The sequence below is a fragment of the Tinamus guttatus genome, unplaced genomic scaffold, assembly GCF_059628265.1.
Source record: "Tinamus guttatus ecotype Peru unplaced genomic scaffold, ASM5962826v1 Tinamus_guttatus_pri_ptg000060l, whole genome shotgun sequence".
Lineage (NCBI taxonomy): Eukaryota > Metazoa > Chordata > Aves > Tinamiformes > Tinamidae > Tinamus > Tinamus guttatus.
The window spans coordinates 1,372,696-1,389,498 of NW_028288594.1; the positions used below are offsets into that span (position 1 = coordinate 1,372,696).

General features: G+C 39.1%; 1 protein-coding gene across 2 annotated transcripts in view; it reads right to left on the reverse strand.

Annotated features, from left to right (window-relative positions):
* The window catches only part of CERS6 (ceramide synthase 6), a 109,419-nt gene that overhangs the window by 11,960 nt on the left and 80,656 nt on the right, over positions 1 to 16,803 (reverse strand). For both annotated transcript variants that reach the window (XM_088519454.1, XM_088519453.1), the window contains exons 7-8: positions 11,511 to 11,639; positions 7,137 to 7,243 (exon numbers count right to left, since the gene is read on the reverse strand). In XM_088519454.1, coding sequence (XP_088375580.1) covers positions 7,137 to 7,243; positions 11,511 to 11,639 — 236 coding nt within the window. The remainder of the gene's footprint in view (positions 1 to 7,136; positions 7,244 to 11,510; positions 11,640 to 16,803) is intronic.

A 16,803-nucleotide genomic window follows, 5' to 3' on the forward strand; every position in this document is an offset into this window, starting at 1 on the left:
TGTTTTCAGCCAGACAGTAGTTTAAGGGGCATTTTTCATAATAAATGAAGGAAAGGACACTGACTGAACAGCCTGTCCTTGCCAACAGAATGCAGTATCGCAGCTACAAGGAATGGTCTGTAGAAACTAAAAGGGAGGATAAGAATTGACTTTGAAAGTCTTGTAAAATCCTTTTTCATATAATTCCTCCTTTGGTAATCATATGAAAATCTTAAAAATTGAAATACTGAGCAAATGCCACATCTTGTTATTTACATAGCAAACTTGCAAAGGTGAGCAACACATGTAACCTTTCCATTTCTTCTAGCTTCTCTGTAAAGAGCTGGGTGAGTATTAACCCAGCACTCCAAAGACATAACTTTGCTTCACAGAGTACTCAAAGCCCTGAGCTCACAAGAGTTGTAAATAATTTGAGAAAATAAAATCACCAGGCACAATGAAGGACAAGATCAGATAGTATTTTGTCAAAGGCAGATTGCATGATAATGTTATATATGTTCTGCTGAAGAGCTAAGACAAGAATTTTAAGGAGATATATGGAGACTTCATTAGACCTTCTTTTTAATACATAATTAAAAACTCACCAACTTCTTCAAATATGCTGTACTTTTAAAATTGTTTGCCAAAAAGTTTTCATTAAATCCTCTTGGGAAACTGATTGGTTCTAAGTTGCCTGCTGAAAACTACAAACAGCCCGAAATATAAGCACATTAGATATTTTTTGTTGTTAGTTCTACAGTGTCCATTCACAGACAGCATGAATAACCTCAGTAATCAAGTACCTAGAATCAAGCCCAGGATTTATTCCTTCAATATCTGCTATCTACAAACAATCCACTTTGTGTTTTGTTTCAGCCAATATTCTATAAACAAAGTGAGTCCAAACCAGTGTCATTTTTTTTTTCAAAAAAAGTGGATTTATTTCTTGTAGAATAATTGAAAATGTTTGTCCACCTCCACACATAGTGCTATGCTGGAGCCCTGACTTCAGGATGCAGTGAGAGCGAGTAAAACCATCATAAAACCCTATCTTAACCCAGACTTCAGATCAGGTCTGGGCAAGGCTGATTTATCTGGCTGCCTTATTTCCCACAGTGCATGGTATCTGACCAGGAATCTTGCTTGGGCTAGTATCCATTAGTGCTTTGATACCCTTTCTTAAGGGTAGGTTTGAGCTTTCAGTTTTACCAATATATTCAGGGAAACCAAAAGCGTGATTCGGCCATGGTTCACATGCTGACTTCCCAGAACACACATGCTGCAAGTGCCAAACAGAAGAAAATGTCCCAGGAAAGCAAATGAGTATCAGAGATGACAATTTGACCTTCCCACACGTTAAGGGTTACACAAAAACAGGCAACATCAGCTAGAAAAGGGACAAGCTAGGAAAAAGATGGCTTCAGCAAATCTCTGCAGCAGCTGCTCCAAAGAGGGCTCTGTGCTGCTCTGTTCGCAACTAAAGCTGCCCTTCACTCAGACAGAAACCGACTCCGGAGTAAAAGAAAGGAAACAGAACAGTGCAAACTGGCAACGCTGGATCACTGTTTGGAGACCCAGAGTATGCATTAGTAGCATGGATACATTCCAAACTGTTGTTCAACACTGATGAAACTCAGGGCTATTCAGCCAGTCATTCAGAGCTGAGACTGGGAAAACTAACTAAGGTTCATTACAGCACACAGTGGAGAACCAAAGTTAATTTTAGCTCAGCAAGGATCCTGCCATGTCTGTCAGGTTCATGCAGACTCACTGCCATGAACAGGCTATTAGAAATCAGTCATGAACCAGACTGTGTGTACTCCCATGAGCTTAAAAAACAACAAGCAAGCAAGTTGTTCTTCTGAAAACTGGCAGACCTGTGTTTATATACGATTTTTGGCACAAGGAGAAAAATCTCATTTAGCAACTGCACATTGCAGCCAATATGGAGACGGGCATTTGACAAAATGATACAGCTTTCAGACTTTTATCTTTGTCATCTTTCTTGACAGAACCTTTCCAAATGGGCTCACAAGTGCATGATCCAATTAGACACTTCTACAAATGTCAGGAAGAACACACCAACAAACATGATTTACCACCTGTGCTTAAAGCATGGTACAGCAGTGGGGCCACCGACAGTGTCTCAAGAACAGGAAAGGATCTGGACTACCTGAATCATGTCAAATTTGCCTGGATGAGCATTTGGGGAAGAGAGCATGCTTGATATGATTGTGTGCTTTAGAAACAGCTTAAATCAGGCTTTCATTTGTATTTATATAGTTAGACTGCTGTTATTCTACATTTGCCAGTGTGCATTTGTAATGCTTACTGAGACTTCACTGTTCTCATGAGGGCAATCCCCCATTCCCTGCTCCCCCGCCTTTGGACAGAAGTACCCATCAATAACAGCACCCTGAAACTGTATTCTCTTGCTCATATAATTAATCTAAACAAGTGAAATACCACCTCATACTAGCACTGTTCAAAGAAACCTGGCAGAACCTAAGTATTACCCAACATTGTGTCTTCCCCTGGTAAATGTTAGATTGGTTTTGCTAGAATCTTCTATCACTCTCTTTCTTCTTTCAAACTTCAAAGTTAAGCCTTTCTCTACCGTTACCTCAAGCCATCTTTTAAAATGATAAAATTGTATCTCCTCCATGCTAACTACCCTCCTCCCATCCTTGCTTCCAGTGAAGCTCTTGGAAATACCCTAACTCACTGTCACTCCATAAAAATGTTCCAGATCTAGAGCACTTTGCAGCATTGGATTCACTCAAATGAAAAAAAAAATAAAATAAAAAGGGAAAAGGGAGGAAAAAGAAAAAAGTATTCTGGAAGAATATGAAAAGTAAATAGATGTGGGTTTCCTGCATAGCCCAGATTTCAGGGGGTTCATGGTTCTCGGAGAATGAGTTCTGTAGAAAAATTGGAAGATCTGGGCCGCTACATTGATCACCTTCTTCATCCACTCCTGAAATAAAAGTACCCATTTGTTCTCTGCACAAATCTAAACAAGATTAGAAAGCAAAACAAGCAATAGCAAAAAGCAAAGCATTCCTCTAACAACAGCAACGAAGGAAGACTTTCTGTGCAACTACAGGAAAAACAAATTTTGGTGCTTAGGGGAATGGCATCTTAAGACTTACTGATGTAAAGAAAGGCCAGAGGTAACTCTTTTGTCCAGACTAGTTAGATCAGCCAAAGGCTCACATCATTTATATCAATTCTTCAGTTTGGGATTGTGTCCCTACCACCCTGTATCACCTGAGAAGGCATCATGTTCACCCTGACTCATGGAGGGTTGTGTTTTACATTGTAATTTGCTAGAAAAGCGATCATGCACAAGTGGGAGAATTTCACAAACAAAACGTCTTCTCGGTGAAAATAGCAGCTTTACTCCTACATTCACTTAGCAGCAGGAGGCTAAGCGTCCTGGGTTTTTTGAGTTATTGCTGAAATGAACTCCAGATGCCTGTGGAAAGTCTGCTAAATATATATATTTATAATTGCCTATTTCTTTTATCTTAGCCCCAATGCTAAACAAGCTTCAACAACAGCATATGATACATTCTGAATTCTTTATTAGCACCTCTATGCAAAATTAAACGCGCAAAGCCCAAGCTCAGGACACATGCCAGTATTTTATAAGCAGTGTGACTGGAACACATTCTTGGATACTTGCCTTCATGCACAGAGGAAGTTTTCTTATAAATTACAGTCTTGCTTTTACATTACAAGCACAGCAATTTGATACCTCCCAATTTTTCTGCTAGGAATTTGCATATTTATGTAATTCTAATCAGACACCAGATTTTGCTGTTTTGAATATTCAGCAACAAGGAAAGGGAGAGCAAAACGATGCTTCTCAGCGTGCTGCCACTCCAGTGACTCAGCTTTGCTGACATGCAAGATAATGAGGAGGGATATTTGGAACTGTTGCCTCAAAAAGAAAAAAGAATTGGGAGAGACAAGCCCATATGACCCATGCTTCATTTCTGTAAACCTGGACTCCCACTTGCAATGCTCACTCTACTGCTGAGAAATATGAAGTTGCCTCTGGACTCTTTGATTATACAAGGAAGTAAAGAGTAACCTTTCAGAATACAGGCATCTTTTGCCTGGAAACAAGATCGTATCAAAAACCACAGATCATATATACTGTATTCTTATTCTAGTCCCTGTAACTGGAGTATACTTGCAACTGTCTGTTGTCTAGCAACTCCACCCCTCTAATCAAGAGCTTTCCTTTTTCCCAGAGATGCGCTCCAAAGTCACCTCTCCAATTACTCCTTTATATTAGAAAATACCTGTGACTTTTATTTTGGGACGATGCTGGTAGACTCTAATTTTCTCTCTCTCACTCATGCGCTTGGTCTATTACACCATATGTGCTTCAAGGCAAAGACCTTACCTTTCTTGCAATGTAATTGTTTTCTTGCTATGACAATGGTTATTAAACTGGCAGTAAGTTGATCATGTGTCTCTACTACAAAAACAAATTCCTCGTCTTCTCAAACATAGCATCTAACCCTGCCCACAGCTGTAACCTGCTGCCCTCACTGATCTAATATTCCATATCAGGAGAGCTTATCATCTATCACAGACACTATTATGCAGCTTTTCTTTCCTTTTCCTCTTCTTCAGACCTGCATGCTTTTATTTTCACACTGCTTTCAGCACACTCTGCCACTGCAATTCCAGACAGCAGGATTCAGATGAGGTTTCAGTCAGAAGTGGTATGGAACTGCTCCCGTTGCCAAATTTGTAAGGAAAATGTATGGGCACACCCCAGAATCACAGGACAAAACAGCAAAGCTGTAAATCAGTGCTTAGGTTTTGGTACTTCCTAGATAATGTATCTCTCTGCTGGTAATCTCTTACTTTGAGGATTTTTAAGTCAGACATCACGAGCTGTGTAGTAGGACCTCACACAGCCCTCAGCTGTTATTATGCCTAGCTCCCACTAGCCATGTCAATCTTTAATTGAAAATTTCCCTAGTCCTAGCAAGAGCTTCCTGCAGTGTGACACTTGGCTACAGGACTTCACAGAAATCACTTGGGATGGTATGAGCCTTCAGTTCTGATTATAAACACAGTGTTATTTTAAACACTTCAAGTTAGATCATGTACTCTCCAAAACTTGACTACCACAGTAAAGATCTAAAAGATGGGAAAAACTTGACCTTGTTATTTTCAGATTTCTCAAGAGGAAAAATGCTTCCAGTTACATTGTGAGAAAACCAATGAATTACTTCAAAATTGTGCACTTTGGATGAGAGGCAAGCACACAACAATTATCTGGTAAAGCTTTGTGTGAGTAATGAAAATTTAAAGTCAGCAGTTCCCTCCTTGCTATTTCAAATAACATGGGATAATGTTTGAATACTATGCAAGAGTCATAGCTAAACCCATATGGCAGCACCATAGTAAAAACTCAAAGCACTCAAAAAAGGAGTATAAATTTGTAATTTCTTTAACACTATTCAAGGAGAAAGGAAAATGTAAATGCAGTAGAATTTCCATTTCAAGCTGAGATCATCTGACCAAACCTTCTCCGAAGCTGAGTCATGTACTGCAGAATCCATTGGCAGTGGCCTTAGTGGAATTTAGTCCCCACTCCATTTCCCAATATAAAAGAATGCTAGAGTCACATGAAATCATATGAATGAGAGTGCCACCATCTTCCCATCTGAGATCATGCAAGTGGAAAAAATAGCTTGCTTCATTTACAGAAATTCAGTGAATGGCTAAGTTAGCTTCAATGAAGAGCTAAGGAAAGGGAACTAAAGATGCTTAAAATACATACCATTGCTCATTGGAAAAGCTATTGAGAGTTTTCAAACATACTTCGCATGCCTATCCATTTTCTCCTTTTGTCACGGGGCTTCACCAACTCAGAGCACAGTATGGACCATGTATTATCATATTATCTCTGGAGTCATTAAACGCTAAATGTGACTAATCAGAGTTGATGACACAGCTCCTTAATGTACCTAGGTCTCATCCTGCTTGCATTAACAACACCCCACAGAGATACCTTTATGTAGGATTTGGGAAGGAAACTTGTGGAAAAGAGGTTGAGACACCCCACAGAGATACCTTTATGTAGGATTTGGGAAGGAAACTTGTGGAAAAGAGGTTGAGACTTGTATCTGTAAATCCTTTAAATGATTAAATAAGGAGCTCACTAATCTCTGTACATAAACCTCTGCAAAGGGTAACATTTTTGGCTTTCCTGGTGCTTCCTAAAGATGAAACTATCACTCTGTATCTTCTGCTGTAATGAGAGATACCTCTTGCTTTCCCAGGAATACAGAGATTTGGGTTAGTTCTGTTCATACTATGAATGAAGGATCCTGAACAAAAAAGAGTGAAGTCAAGGCCTTCCTCCAGTCCCCCTTCAAGCACAGGCACATGCCCCTAGATTAGGACATTTCCTCTCTTTGTGAAGGTAACTCGTACTGTGGCTACAGAAGAACCTGAATGGGCTTCTGCACTGGGGTACATCATGGTATTTTCTGACTAGTCAGCAGCTTTGTGGACACTGAAGATCATTGCTGAAAAATTAAGTGCAAGATACTTTTGCACGTTTGTGTGCATAGATGTGGGTGTACCAAGGGAGAGAGTGAGACAGTGTGCAAATGCAAGCAGCTGCCTTTATCTGGAAAGGGATGAGAGTGACATCTATTTATTTATTTATAAATTTATTTATATATTTAGAACTTTCCTAAGCTCAATGTTTTTTTTTTGTTGGAGCTAAACACATTGATAAAGCACACACTGAAAGCTACTGAGAAAATGCTGGCATCAACTTTGCTTTTGGTCAGTGTCTTTGTTGATTAGTATTTTTCCTTCTATTCCCCTGCCACATTTTTGCCAACACAAGCATCTGCTTGCTAACCTAGGGCCATGTTGTTTCCAGCTCATTTCTATTTTAAAATCAGCTCAAGTCCTTTATATTTCCTGTTGACTGCAGGGTAAATATGATGCCACTCCAGCAAATAGTTTTTTTCAATGCCTAGTTATGTCTGAAAGTTTCCTTGGCACTTTAGAATAGACAATAATGCCAGTGGATCATATGATATTAGAATATAGTTATTGCCAAGCTTGTGTGATGCTTAACATTTGAGGAAAAGCATATGCTTACTCACCATAAAGGATATATGCCAAGCCTACTGACAATGAAGACAATGGCAAACGAAAGGAACAAAAGGTCACTCAGTTTTTGACACTTGCAGTAGTTTGCCATTTTGGCAGCCTGCAAAAGAAAGAAAAGGCTGTTTACTTCTGTGAGGACAACTGAGTTCTCTTGTACTGCGTATAAGAGTGAGAAGAAATAATCAAATTTTGATCAAATCACTAATATTTTCATTGTGCCTCCTTGCAGTGGGCTGGAAAACTACTTCTCAGAAGAAAATAGACTACATAAAAACAGAGGTCATGTTTAATTTCTTTCTTCTCCATTCAACTTCGTTTTTCAAACTCCTCTGTTTCAGATTCATAAAACACTTTTAAACCTTTTATTGCACCCCACTGTATTTATGCTATCCTTGTCCTCATCTACAGGACAGATGTACCTTTACCTACTTTACCTGCCTTTACCTACACTTGCCTCTCACCTTTCCACTTCCCTCCTCTTGTACCTAATAAAACAATTTCATCTTTCCCATTGGGTCCACTTGCATTTTCGGCAGCTATCCATCTTCCACCCGCCCCATGGTCTCTGACCTCCTATTGTCTGCTATATATAAGTTGTGCTTCCAGTTCTCTATTGTGTACCATTTCCTTCAGTCTCCTGCAGAATCGTTTCTTCCTTTCTGGCCTATCCACACCAGTTTCTGCCTCTAGCATTACACCAGTCCCCTTCAAAACTTTTTCCATGGTTTTCCATCCTATTTCCTCCTTTCCCTCTCAGTCACTCCCAAACTTGTTGCGCTAAGTAGTATTTTTAGCTGCTTCTCATTTCTCTTCAAGCAGCCTTCCATTTCTTCCTCTATGGAGGAGAGGGGTCAGCTAATTCCTTTTCACTCAAACTGATCTTTAAAACACTGAGCTTCCCTAAATTTCCCTGTTGCCTTTCTCTGAAGAAAACAGCATGTACAAGCAAGCAAGCTTGTGTTAAGACATCTATGCACTTTCTTGGGTGTAAGCAAAGATGCTTATTTTAAAACATCTGCTTCAAGATAAGAACAATAAGAACAATCTTTCTTTGTGCTTTGTGCCAAATTTAGATAGGGAAACACTGAACAGTTCAAAAAAAAAAAAGGGCATGAAATGCCCGATTTAATGTCCTTTAATGCCCATACTAGCTACTGCTAGCCCTTTTGAAGGCACCCTTTGAAGAGTTTAACCTTTGAAGGCAAGGTTAAAAGTGCTACATGCACAGACTTGCCAGAGTGCTAAGAGTAAGCAAATTTGTCACCATTGCTCATATAGAATATTATTCTGAATGCAAAATTCACAGCAGAGAATCCTCTAAAATGCTGAGAGACACCTAGATTGCTCTCAAGTTTCTGACTGAAATCCACTGAATCTGGAAGCACTCAGTGCTCATCGTTATCATTCAGATTCCAAGATCACCCTGCACTACTAGTTGTTATTTAACTTCCACAATGTTTCCATTCAAAATCTGAACTCAAAGGATATTCCCGCTAGCTAGCTGAAAGTATGTCAAGAATACAAGGAAAGCTATCAGTGGTGCAAGCTAAACATTAACTTCCAGAATCAGTGCTATATATTAGTGGATACAAATAAAACTCCTAGCACTTCATACTCAGAGTCAGGTTTAAGGGAAAGCAAATATTTTGGATGTAAAGCAGAAGAGTTGTATTTGTAAGATCTTGATATTCAGATGACTAAAAGTCCAACTAGGAATTCTGGACGTATTTCCACGGCAGTCTAAAAAAGCTGTTTTCAGAGCATGTGGAGCTGACATTGCTATAGCAACCTGCAGCAACCTGCCACTTCTCAAAAACAGTACAGCTGCTGCGTCATCATTCTTGGGTAACACACTTACAAGCTGCATTGAAAAAAGGGGGACTGCAAAAAATGGGAAAGGATATGTGATTAGATGGAATTTGGCTACCTAAGACAAAAAAAAAAAAAAAAAAAAAAAAAAGGTTTCAAAGCATTAAAAAGACTACAGCTTAATAATATAGATCGTATAGATATTCCTTTTAGCTTATTTAATCCTGTTTATTTTACAACTCAGTAACTCAGTCCTTTGGCTCAATCTGGTTCCTTACGCCTTTTGAGAAGTGTCTTAGAAGATGAGCAGACCTTAATAAAAAGGATTCAGGTTCAAATGTCAGCCACAGTGAGGCTCACTTTTATCAGACACATACTACCTGGGAACTGTTTCACAGACATGCATGGGCATCAGAAAAGTCTTAAGGCCCCTGAATTGATGGGAATTCAAGTGCTTTAGCAAGTTAGGTCACAGCATTCCCAACTTAAAAGCTGTACTGCAGTACAGAGATACTGAAGGGATACTTAACCAACTTAGTTTGGGTTCTAAAAGTTGCTTCTCTGTGACAATCTAGATTTCAGCTTAAGAAAATGGTGGCTTCTTAGCATTACAAATAACATGAGTCCATGCTTGGTCTATCCTGCCATAGCCAGGCTGTTTTGACCATCCAAAATAACTTTCATGCCGATCCAAGAGAACAGCTAACAATTCCTGAAAATACTCCCATACTCTATTATATCCGCCTAAAGATTTATGAATAAAATGACCTCACCTCCAGTATTTCCACCAATGTATACTGCTTTCTGCAATGAAAATAGCAAAATTATTACACCTGCAATCATTTTTCCATGGGGCATGTATCGGTACAAAATGCTAGGTGGAAACAGCCTCATGGTCACTAGAAACAAAGCCAGCAGGTACACTACTGACCCTTCATGGCACAAAAAAAAAAAACCCCAAGAAACAAACAAAATATATATATATATATATTTTGCAGTTAGATATTTTTCTTTCTCTGCAGTGAGTTTCCCTAAGCAATGTCAGCAGTGTGTTGGGAACCATCTTATCTTACATGGTATTGTAACCCGCTGTCATAGTAAAAGAAGACCTGTTGTGGCAATGGCTCTCCTGGCAAATGCTTCTCAGGGGTTGGGATTCTCTTTCTAATATTTTAGATTGGCTTTAGTATTTCCAGTTAGAAATGACTGGAATCCAGTTAGTGGATGAACTGACTCAAAACACCACTGAGGTATGTGTCACCTAGGGAACACTTACCAAAGTGTTCTCCTTAACACAAAATAAACATGTTTGCTAAATTTTTGCCAAGTCATGCTACAATACCAACAATTTCACTTTATTTGTTTTGGGCAGTGAATGAACAGAGGAACTGAGAAAGCATATGCATATCCCTGTCTTCAAGTTAGGGCATTAGCTAGTCTATTATAGCTACTCTCCAGTGGCTTTCTAGTACCATAGGCACTGGTCTAAGTTGAGACCATCAAATACCCATCTGATGGCAAGAAAAAGTGAACCAGATAGTTCAGGCGAATTCGCAGCCAGCAGAACAGATCTACACCTGTCAAAACAGAAACATGAGCTTGTAAAGATGTAATTGTTTCTAATGAGACAAACCCGGGTTCCTCATTGCCTTCTATGTCAGTCATGTGCCTTCCAGATTAAAAAAAAAAAAAAAAGATTAAAAACAGATTTGCAGCACTATCAAATCAGAGCGAAAGGATTTTGAGTTTGAGTATGGTGACTCACATGGTGAAAATATCTTCTAGCATCACAGGCTCCTAACTTGCTTTTATCAAAGCAACTACTTTGATAAAAAGAAGTATTTTTATATGAATAAGTACTAACTTTGGTCTGATCCAGCTGGAGAGCTCACAGAAAGCCCAAATCCATAATCATTCAGAGCAGTCAAAAAACAATAAAAAAATAAAAAATAAAAAGAAGCTTCTCCTCTTCTCTAAAGCCAACTGCTTAGTACTGCCATGGGAACTTGGAAAATCCTCTGGATCCTCACCATCTGTGCATCAAATAGCAACTAAGTTTTCCAACACAGCAAAGTACACTCAAAACAGGACAGGACATCTTAATTCTTTGAAAGACAAAGGCTCTATGTTCTCATTGACTTCATATCTTCCAAATGGTCACCACGAGCTTCCACCTCAGTCACCACTTTCCAGATATTACAACATACAGCTTTACTGTGTTATCTTTAAAATTTGGGTGCATCCTTATGTTTAGGATTTGGGTGCATTCCTCCTGGCATACAATATGTTACCAGTCTCTGCTCTGTACAAGCAACTTACCAAAAGATCAACCAGCTTGAAGTCACAGACATACACCAACGTGCATGCTCTGAGACAAGTAAAATACATTTCAGCACAGAAATACACTGCATTAATCACCACAACCATCCTGAATTGGCATCTTTGTTTAGGAACTACTTGTTCTGCATAGCAAATAGTTTCTACCCATTGGCATAGTAGGTCCCAGAATAGCGAATACCGTATACAGAGTCTCATGACACACTCACAAATAATCTCACCTCTAGGATAATATCAGCCATGTCATGGAGACACAAGGTCAAGGTCCCCACTCGTGTCAAATTGGTTATATATGAAAAGGTTATCAGGATGACCGCTACAACGTGATGTGTAAACATGATGACAAAATCCTAGAGCAGCAAGAAGCAGAAAGAAAAACAAAGAAATAAACGGTGAAATTCAGTATTTTCATAGAGAAATGGATTAATGTTTTTTAAACTTCGATTATATTACAAAAAGATCCTGCTATGTAAGTGGGCATATTAAATGCCCGGCTAACACTTCTATTAAACAGAATAAAATAATCATTGCACTCTAAGGAAATGCAAAGAGATTATTCAAAGCATCTACACTTTTCAGTTCCTAGGCATTTAAACAAATGAAGTAAACACTTATTTTGGAAGTTGCTTTGAAAATACATATATACATACAAATCAAATTATGCCATATTTCTCAAATACCAAGGAATGTTTAACATGCAAAATAATGTATCATTTACAACAGTATAGAGAGTTAAAAAGGAATTGGAAAAACATTCCTACCATACTATAATCTATTGACAGTTACCTGTCAAGCAGAAGTGTCAAGTTCCTACATGACACACAGATAGGAGAATTCTCTTTACAAGGCTTCAGAAACATTAAAAAAAAATCTTGGTCAAATTTGCTGACTTATCAGGACAGTTTTGAGAAAATAATATCAAAACCCTGAAGAAAAGTCACGGGCACCATGTAACTGGAGTGTTTCTTCATGCATCAGGTGGCGAGAGTGTGGCAGCAGCTGGAACAGCTCCCAGCTGCTCTCTCTAACGCCAGGAAGAGCAACGGCCTGTGCCAGCCCATCTGCACCGGGAGTGGGAACACACACCTGCTCCCCCTGCTTTCAAGCAAAGGCAGGGCCGCTGCCTTTCAGCACCACGGCACCCTTGGAGTCTGTGGAAATGGCTGCAACTTGAGCACTAACTGAGGACCTTTCGAGCACTAGAGGAGGACCTCCTCCCAGCCTATCACTTTACATTTAATGCTATGAGGTGCTACAAGGTACCATTTCCTACAAATAATTATCACTGGGTATTGTTACCATCTCCTACACAAAACTGAACAACATGATGAAAAGAAGAATCCCAACCTGATAGACACCCAGCGTTTCTTAGATTGTGTGGTCCCCTGCAGTCTGGAGCATAATCAAATACATCCAGCAATCATTTCATATCATTGCTTTAAACTCATTTCCTTAAAGCAGACTGAACAAAAGGAGAATGAAAGACTGCTTCCCCTTCCAAGGCTCTTAAGGGAGAGTAGGGAAATTGCATCTCTATAATTTCAACCACTACAAACCCATACTTTGGGGACTACTTGATTCTACTATAACCAATACAGAATAGCATATACCTGCTTTTCCCCAGGATTAGAGGGCACTAGCATCGCCATACATCATATTGCAGCCTAACTCTTCAGCTACAATGCTATCTTACCCATCTTCGCTTTTTTTGCTAGCTGTAGTTATATTAGGACATAAGCAGCTCAGCTGTGGGAGGAAGCCAAGCAGAGAAACTTTTCTGTTTTCATAGCTACTACATGCATGTTCTAGAATCTAGTTCCTTTGGGGAACTCTTGTCAGGAACTCAGGCATTCCTGACAATGTGGATTATTCCTAAGCAGCCCTAACACTCTTGGGCAGCAATCTGCTGCACTTCTTTATGCGTCTACTTACAGAAACACTGTCCAGGGAACTCCTTTGATATTTTTCAACACAGAGACAGTTATCTTATTCTGACAGCTCTGAAAAGAGATTCTGGACTGACCTACTCATAATTATTACAAAAGAGTAGCAGTGATTTAAATAAGACACCTTTTGTTAACTTGTCCTTTTTTTCCTGTTTGTGCAACTTCCTTATGCCAGTAATTAACACTAAACTACATGTTAGATTTTAATAATGCATAAAGGTAATGAATACACAGGAACTAATGGTGCAAGTGTCATAATGCCAAGTGGTACTCGTGAGTACTTTCATTCACAGATGGTACAAGTATAGTTGTATAGAAAGGGGCTTTTTAAAAATCTGTCTTAAACTGTGTGTTTGTGCAAGATGCCTGTATTTACAGGATATTTACAGACTCCATCTGAAACTTCTCCACTTACTGCAACCAAACTTGAGAGAATGGCAGGTATAATGATAATATGCACCTGGAAGACCCATGAAAACAGATGGCTAAGTATAGGTGAAAGACCCTGCTCTTGGCACCTTTTAATGAAAAGAATGCAGTACAGAAAATCTCGATTCTGGGAGATAAACCCACTGGAAAAGAGGGTTCTAGTGTTCAGATTTATTTAACATATATATCTCAGAAATTATCTATGCTCTGAAATATTTGGAAGTGAATTAAATTAGATAAAATTCATTATTAAGTTTTACTGTGCACTTCTTTTTTTCTAATGAAATGAACTTAGCTATTTAGGATTTAGGATTTCGCTACATAAGATGATCTCATTTGAATTTGGTTGGTTGTTCTTTTTATTTATTTATTTATTTTTACAAGGAGACCAGAAAGTTCTCATAGAGGTGATTTTCATTTATATTGGGTGTGTCTAAACAAGAAACAGCAACAGCGTGAGGAGTAGCACACACCATCAAATATGCTAAGAAGCCTCAGGGTAGTTCTCCCCGAGCAGCGATGAGATTAACCAAACCACTGAAGAGGGGAAGGAGCCCACTAGCTACCAGAGGACAAAGCAGCTCCATCCTCAGGCCTTTCTGCTTCTTTGTTTATGCATTAACAAATGAATGTAATGTGACCTGCTCAAGGTTTTAACTGTTACAGCTGTAGTAGAGGGCAACAAAATGCACATAATCTAAATTTCTTTTTTCAAACAAAATAATTCAGCTTTATGATTTTTCCTTTTTATCCCTCCACTTAGTTTGAAGAAACAAAGAGGAATATTCAAGACAATTTGGCACCTACAGATTGTTTTATTTGGAGGGTTGGGAAGAAGAGTTTTTTTTTTTTTTCTTAAGTAAAAGAAAGCATAGCAAAGAAGCTCTAGAAACTGCCAAATGATTGGAAATAAAAAGTCTGTGAAAACACAAAAAGGTCACCTAGATTTTCTATATTCCTACTGAATATTTCTACAGTGAATGAAATAGAAAATTCATACATTCCCTTAAATAGAGTGGTCAAATTGATTTTCATCAAACAATACCTCAGGCATCCAGAAAGCATTTAGATAAGCTTCACTGATTTTCAGACTAATCAGCACTTGCGAGAGACACAAAGTTGCCCAATCTAAATTTCTTTCTCTGTATTTAACAGAAGAGCAGTATGAGAAACAGGACAAACACAAGTCCTGGCATTTTTTTTTTTAAATCACAAGTCATTGGAAAGCAAAATACTTCAAGTGTAAAAAGCTATTAGAGCAACATAAGTTCATGAAGTAAACAGCACGCCTTTGTAAACTGTAGAAGTTAATCTTCCTAGTTCAAGACTTAGATAAAAGTATTTCTTTCACCATGAGAAGAAAATAGCAACAGTTTCTCAGGCCGAGAACTGTTAACCTGCTCTGTATAGACTGTCATGAAGTATTATTATAATGTCTTGTAATAGCTATCATTCTTCCAGTTAAACAATGGGCATCATTTCATACAGCTTGTAGGCGTATCTTAAGGGGGTTCTACATTTTTAAAACTAAACTTGCCTTTTAAGGGAAAATTACGACAGTGCTTCAACAGCTGGTGTCTCTGTCAAGCTCAGACTTCTCACAAGGTGACAGTCTTTAACCATCTTCCATAAATATATATTTTTAACTGAAGTTGCTTTTGCTTCTTACTTGGCCTGAAGGGGTTATTGATGTACCAACTATCTTAGGAACACGGCCTTTATGGACAACCTCTAAAAAAATCAGGCTTCAAAAAATCCCTTTTAGGCTTGCCTTTTATATATACACACATATATATATATATATTTCTGTTCCTGCCCATCTCACATGAACTTACCTGAGAGCTAAGGCTCATCCTTAGCTGGCATGACTGATGGCTGGTGCTGCCTTGAGGACAGCAGCGCATGGGGCTCCTCTGTGTCAACTACTCTAAGCTCCTTTTCAAGTCATGGGTTTCTTTGGCAGTCCCCATTCACGTCTGGCCACAGAACAGTTTTACTGGGTGATGCCAGCACACACATTTCTCCAATCCAGTTTTCCTAGTCACTAATTTTCCTTAAAATACAATAAGACCTCTCTCCATAGTTTTGCTGGAATCAAGCTGCAATTGATGATCTAATAGATATAAATATTTTATCTCTGCTGTCTCCTTCAGGCTGATCACAAGGAAATGTTTGTGACTTAATATAACTGCACTGCAGATATTGTGCTCCTGCTGTCTGTCTGAGGATTGTGCATCCTCTCACACAGCAGATGTATGGGACACAGGCATTGGTTTGGTGCTCTGGATCGCAAATCTGAGGTAAGTATGCTATTTAATTAACTATCTATTTCCCCACCTCCAATCCCCATCCTACATCCACAGCAAGTTGTTGAGAAACCTTCCTGATAGTAACTCATTCATATATACATGAGAGTAAGACTTGCAAAAAATTGTTTACTTGCTATACTATAGTCACAATCAAGCTTTACTTACTTCTGTGCTCAGATCAATATGGAGAAAAAATTATTCAAGTCACGAGAGAAATAGCTATAGGATTCATCTGTGAGACTAATCAAACATAAATCAAGCGTGTGAATATCACAATGGCCATTTTCATAACCGTACCTTAGCACAGCTGGACACTATTCAGGAACCAGATGGTCAAGCAACGAGTTAACATCTGAAGCTGCAAGACCACTGCTAATGTGGTAAGGACACAAAGTGGAAACTTGGTGTACTTTCCCATAACAGCGAGAAGGGAGGTGGGAAGTCTTGCAGAGGCAGGCCGGTCTCGCTTCATTACAGTTTGCAAACACCACCAAACTTGCTGAAGAACTGGTACGCTTGCAAGCCTTGCTAAGAATCGAAACTCGCCTTGCTGATGGAGCAGATAATCTTATGGAACTCACCTGAAGATGCTGGAAGGATGATGTTATAAGCACAACTATAGCATGGCACGTCTGCGTCCTCTTAAGGGTATAAAGGACAGGGTACAACACTGATGAGCCGAGCCGACTGAGAACGGTACCTGGCTAACCCCTCTGGCTGGACCATGAGTATCCCTCTCCTCCCCACTAAGTTAACTCCTTAGGGCAGACAGTCCCCTGCACATTCACGGAGAAGAAATACACTGGCATTTTTAATCACTTCTTGCAAGA